Source organism: Apis mellifera, linkage group LG10, assembly GCF_003254395.2.
Source record: "Apis mellifera strain DH4 linkage group LG10, Amel_HAv3.1, whole genome shotgun sequence".
Lineage (NCBI taxonomy): Eukaryota > Metazoa > Arthropoda > Insecta > Hymenoptera > Apidae > Apis > Apis mellifera.
The window spans coordinates 10,677,550-10,683,549 of NC_037647.1; the positions used below are offsets into that span (position 1 = coordinate 10,677,550).

Consider the following 6,000-nt stretch of genomic DNA (forward strand, 5'->3'; position numbering starts at 1 on the left):
ATATTTCGTCTCGTCGATCTTGTTATCAAGCTGAAAGAAAAAAATTAGGTCACAAGAGTGATAATTCAGAAGCTGATACAACAACGTAGAACGATATCCTTCACATTCCTTTCCGTATTGTTCGCGTGCAACTCATTGCTCGCTAAGCTTCCATGACATTTCATGACGTTCAGTGTGTCACAGGAAAAGGGATATTATCCACTTAGCGTGTTCCAAACCATCACTTTACGATCCATTTGAACATAAAGCTCTACGTATATCGCCCACGGCCTTCCCTATTTAACGTCCAGCCCTGTTTTATCCATCGAAACAATCCTAAATTTTCACGATCAAACTCACGTTCGAATCGTCGAGTCAAGGCTCTTGGTTGCTTTTCAGGAGCAGGAGAGATTGTGGATACGTATACGCAATTGGAAACGGTGCCAGGAAGCATTAGGCAATCAATTCTAAAACGATCAATCCCAGACCTGCAAAATTGTGGGTCGAGCACATCGCATAAGTGCATTGGCGTAATTTTCGAGAGAATTTTCGCTCTCGAGAAAATTCGATTTTTAAAATAAACCTTTCAATGCGCGTAACTCGATGTTATATTCTGTTTGTTTACAATAGTGGCTTATGTTTATAAACATGGATAATATTCTAATCGTCTTACTAGCTTCTTTCTTATCTATTGGTTTATTAATATCGGATTTATCACGACATGTCACAGATACTTAATTAACTTAATATATTTCGCTAATATTAACTCATTGATCAATAATTTCACTGGGAAAGAATCGTTTTACTTTAATAAATCAGATTTTATATGAATGCTCTATCGATAATAATGTTAAGTAAGATTTCTTACTGATCATGAGAAGAAGCTTCGTAGAAGAGAGATGAGAATAAAACTTCGACCTTAGCCAAAGATATAAAAACAAATAATTCGTATATATAATTTCGCATACATAACCTCAAAAAGCTCATTTATGAATATGCATAACTCGACTGTCGATATATCCGTATAACCATAATATTCCATAAAATTTGAATGAAAAGCTTGAAGGGAAAAAAAAGAAAATCGATCAAATCCTGAAAAATATCGATTTTCTTCCAATCTTAATCAACTTATTGAAATGAACGAAGGATGCAAAACCACCAACACGAGTATTTTCCTCGTTCAAGTTTGTTGTTGGTCCTTCGATTCGATCATCCTCTCCTCTCGCCTCGATCCATCCCGCCCGTATCCGGTGGTGCAGGCATCGTCGTGGCCGGCTTCCAGTCGCGGGCTTGCGCTGCAATCGCGGCGAGGAAACGGCCAGTGCTTCACCAGCTGTCGAGGCCGAATGGTTGGCCTCGTCAACCCTTTCGTTTGACCGCGTTTTTTCCTCTCTCGCTCTCTCTCTCTCTCTTCCTCTTTCTCGCTCGCTCGCTCTCTTTCTCTCTCCCTCTGCTCGTTCTCCTCTCCTCCACCACCCTCTCGATCCGTCGGCCTCGTGGTCTGTCGAGGAAGGTGGAATTATAAGGTGGAAGGAAGTGGGTCCGACAACAAAGATTTAACAACAGCAGGGAGGAAAGATGAGACGCATCGGCATCCTCGTCGTTTGCCTATTGGTCGTGCTCGGTTTTTACGGTAAGCGTCGACTCTTGGGGTGGACTTGGTTCAACGATCTAAGGGGGAGGAGGGCGAGACCGCTTCTATATCGATCCTCGTGTACGCTGGCTTTTTAGTGCTGGCTCTTTTTTTTTTTTTTTTTTAATTTTTCCTCAATCGGTGACTACTCAATAAAAAATAAATAGTGAATCGTGTTTTTGGTGGTGGAATGTAATATATTGAATTTATATCATCGGTGATAATATTTTTACGGTAAAATTTTTACATAAATTGGATGGTTAAAAATATGGCAAAAAGGTGTGAAAATTGATAAAATTTTTTTGTGAATTAATCGTAATCGTGCTCTTCGATAATTTAAATTTTTGGTGGATAATTCTCGAGGGATTCTGTGGAAAAAAAATTTTTCCCTCGAAAACGAAAAAACGATTCGTGCTTTTTTCTTTTGATAATTTCCATAATTAAATAAATATATAAATAAACAAGTAAAATGATATTGCAATTGTGACATGCGTCTGCGAGGCGGATAAAAGAATTACCGAGACGCCGTTTATCGCCGTTTCGCGTCTATTAATAAATTATGCTTATTATTATACCAGAGATACGAAGAATTAGATTTGATTCAAGTTAAATATATATTTCGCTCCTTTTTTCCCAATTAACCGTAATATTACCCAATGAAATGATAATAACACACCCTGTTTCGAAAAGTGGATCGGCTTGCTTCCTCATTGTGTTTAAACGCTGTGTTTAGTGTTTTGACCGATTTAACCATAACGACGGGATATATATATATATATATATATATAATCAAAATACATCGAGCAACTATAGAGAGAGATTATAAATGATCGGAACGAGAACGTGTATTTGATCGATGATTATTTCAAAGCAAATAAACAGATTGATGGAAGATCAATGACTACTTTATGCTATGCGCAAAACCAAATTTTTTCGTACGAGTTGAAAAATCTGTTTATTATTATGGATTGAAATAAAAAGTCTAAAAACGGATATTATTTTTTTTTAATTTTTGTCGATATATATCGATCGAAAAATTATTTTTAATTATTGTTATGGCTATAATGCTATTTATATTTTGAAACTGTGAATAATGTGTAGAAATAAGAAAAAAGCGCGAAGATAACCGCGTAAACTTATTGTGAGTATGCATTTCTAGGGCACGTAGCTACATTGATTTTTATATCACTTACCGTCAGAGGTACGATGAACCTTATTATTATTATTATTATTATTATTATTATTATTATTATTATTTTGTTGGAATCGTTTTAAAAACTTTCTTTTTTTTTTTTGATTTTTTAAAAAAAATAAATTTGCTTCGATATTTAATATTAATTTGTCCGAATTATCTTTTCCTTTGATTTTTCGTTAAAAGTTATTTAATTCGACGTGCAATAATTATAACAATAATTAATTTTGTCTAAACGTAATGACCTATATAACACGGAATATTGGTACGTTAAACGCATCGCCACGGAGATAAAGTCTCGTCGCGTTATTTTCTCTCCACCGTGACCTCTCTTATCGTTTTCCAACAACATTCCCGTAATCTCTCTGGTTTTCGTAGTATGTACCCAATATACGTTACATAACGGATTATTAAATTAATACAATCAATTCCCCTATTCCCACGATAATATGATAAATTTCCTCGATGAAAAATATGAATTTAATCCCTCACTCTCTCTCTCTCTCTCTCTCTCTCTCTGATTCTAGGTATAAACGCGATGCAATGTTATCTCTGCAACAGTCATAACGACAGCCGATGCGCCGACGAGAATCCACCGGACGCGTTGAAAAAAGATTGCTCCGATCTGAAGAACGGCGCAAAGTACACCATGTGCCGAAAGATCACGCAAGTCATCGAGTTCAGCGTTAATGGACGTGAGTAACGCTCAAAAAAAAAAAAGGAAAAGAAAAAAGAAAAGGAAAAAATTTCTTTCCAACCAAGCGTCTTTAATTTTTTTTAACCTATTTTACCAACCGTGTAGTGTACGCGTCGATAACCGTGTAACCGGCTGCGCTAACTCGAGATATTATCGTTTATTATTGCACTAAGTTAATAATCGCGCGTTGAACCGTACAACAGTGTTGTGCTTTCTTTAATTCCAATTTAATGTTTTCTTTAGTTCCACCCGACACGAGAGTGATAAGGGGCTGCGGATGGGACGAGTCGAATTACAAGGGGAAATGTTACCAGAGGAGCGGTTTCGGTGGCCGCCAAGAGGTCTGCTCGTGTTTGACAGACTTTTGCAACACGGCCACACCGAGCGTTCTACCGCCAACGTCGCTGATAGCCTCGTGCGTCGCCGCCAGTGTCCTTCTAGCGTACATTCGTAATAATTAATTTCCTCGAAAGTAAAGAAAAAAGAAAAGAAAAGATTTAAAAAAAAAAAAGAAAATAGACAAATCATACATATCGACGTACTCTTTCGACTCGATCGACGACGAAGATCCGCGATTTCGAGATCGTTAGTATTCGAGTATCGTATATATATATAAATAAGGAGGATGTATAAGCAAAAAAGGGGAACGGAGCTGACGATCTCGAAAACGAGAGAAATTTTATGAAAAAAAAAAAAATTCTAGAGACATTGTGCAATGGCTTCCTTTCCTGTCCATCTGGTTCGAGAAATTAAAAAAAAAAAAAAAAAAAAAAAAAATATCGTAGATTTAGACGAGATTATACGTATACGTATACAATGCTGTTTCTGATCGCCTGTTTCGAGCGAAAGGGGAAAGATCGCTTTTTAACGGAAAGAAAAAAAATAAAATAAAAAAATGAAAATTAATGAAATTTTTCGATCCATATCAATTCGATCCATATCAAATCGAAATTTTCGATCCATATCAATTTTTAATAAAAACAATTGTACAGGGGAGGGTAGATTTTTTGGTACTTTTTAGACAATTAGAAACAGCTTCGCGAATATTTCCTCGATCGTGTATAATTCTTCTTGGGGGAAAAAAATAAAAAATAAAAAATAAAAAAAAAATGAGAAAAAATTTCTTCAATTTAGGTGCTAAAGGTGCGACGACCGTTGTCGCATTGTGTTCACTCGACAATTTTTCTCTCTTTCTACGTAGAGCTTAAGAATGACATTGACACAGCAATATATACGTAATAATTATGCAACTTGTTGAAAGTCTATACTATAGGTTACACAGACAGAAAAGACATCGATTGTACGACATATATGTATTGTTTTTGTGCGAAACAGAAAAAAAAAAGAAAATATATATATACATATATATATATATAAATATATAAATATATATATATATATATATATATATATATATATATATATATCAAGGTGCGAAAAATCACCAGGTCTCTTATTTTTTCTCTCCTTTATCGAACGAATGATGCAATAAAATATAATTTACTTTACGAATTTTTACGAAAAAAAAAAATGGATCGATTTATCGATCGTACTTCCTCAAATTATTTAAAAAAAAAAAAATAATTTTTCTATACATACGGGTTAAAAATATTCAGTTATAATATGAATTATGATATAACTATAGAAGGATTGTATCGTAAAGTTGTTTCAATATCTCGTTGCTCGTAAAAATGCGAAAATACGATAATCGATAATCGGGTGGTTCGTAAATACATTAAAAAATTCTTCGGCGATGGAGGAAACTTTCGATCTTTTATTCGATTCGTAGAAATAAATATCATTGTTGTCGAGGAGAAATTTTTCTTTTCCCTTTTCTCCAATAAAAATAAAATAAAAGGGACGGGTTCGGATCCCGAGTTAAATAATTTAAATATAATCCCGATGGTTTTCTCGAGCGATAAAACAGGGAATTGGTTGGACGCGACGCGAAATCGAAACTCGATTTAATCGGTAATGTATTTTCCAAACTCGATTAATTTATCGGCAATTATATATTATTGTACACGAGATACACGACGGATTTTCGCGTATTATCGGGTAAATTTATATTTATTACATATTAAAATTTTGGACAAAAATTTTAACCAGCCGTACGTCAAATTTTTTCGCTCGTTTCATTGTTCCGTGTTTTGAGAATTTTGTTTCAGCCAGTAATCTGCCATTTTTTTCCTCGCAGTGTTGTTCGTTGACTTTCGTTTCGTAGATTACCCATTTATCCTTCAAATATGTACATATAAGTTTGGCCATTTCTCGTCTTTTTTTTACAAAGAATTTCGATTTGTTCCTGTGAAGGGAGAAACGTTTATTAGACGACAAAAAAAAAAGAGAGAAAAAAGAATATAAACGATAACATGTACATTTGTTAACTCAGAGAGAGAGAGAGAGAGAGAGAGAGAGGGAGAGAGAGAGAGAGGGAGAGAGAGAGAGAGGCAGAAAAAAAAAAGGAGCAATTTTTTTTTCTTTTCTTGGAAAGAAAGA

General features: G+C 34.9%; 2 protein-coding genes across 6 annotated transcripts in view; both read left to right on the forward strand.

Annotated features, from left to right (window-relative positions):
• Positions 1–1,263: 1,263 nt before the first annotated feature.
• On the forward strand, positions 1,264–4,600 carry LOC726321. The gene is made up of 3 exons (XM_006566196.3): positions 1,264–1,612; positions 3,332–3,499; positions 3,745–4,600. Exons 1-3 carry the CDS (start codon positions 1,558–1,560, stop codon positions 3,960–3,962), a joined length of 441 nt encoding a protein of 146 aa, XP_006566259.1. The 5' UTR covers positions 1,264–1,557; the 3' UTR covers positions 3,963–4,600.
• A 415-nt stretch (positions 4,601–5,015) lies between these two features.
• LOC413925 overlaps positions 5,016–6,000 on the forward strand; it is a 9,127-nt gene continuing 8,142 nt past the window's right edge. For 4 of the 5 annotated variants that reach the window (XM_006566190.3, XM_006566192.3, XM_006566194.3 and 1 more), the window contains exon 1: positions 5,016–6,000. This exon is cut by the window's right edge and continues 307 nt beyond it. The gene's annotated coding sequence lies outside the window, so the exon portion shown is untranslated. The other variant, XM_006566193.3, reaches the window with a different exon arrangement.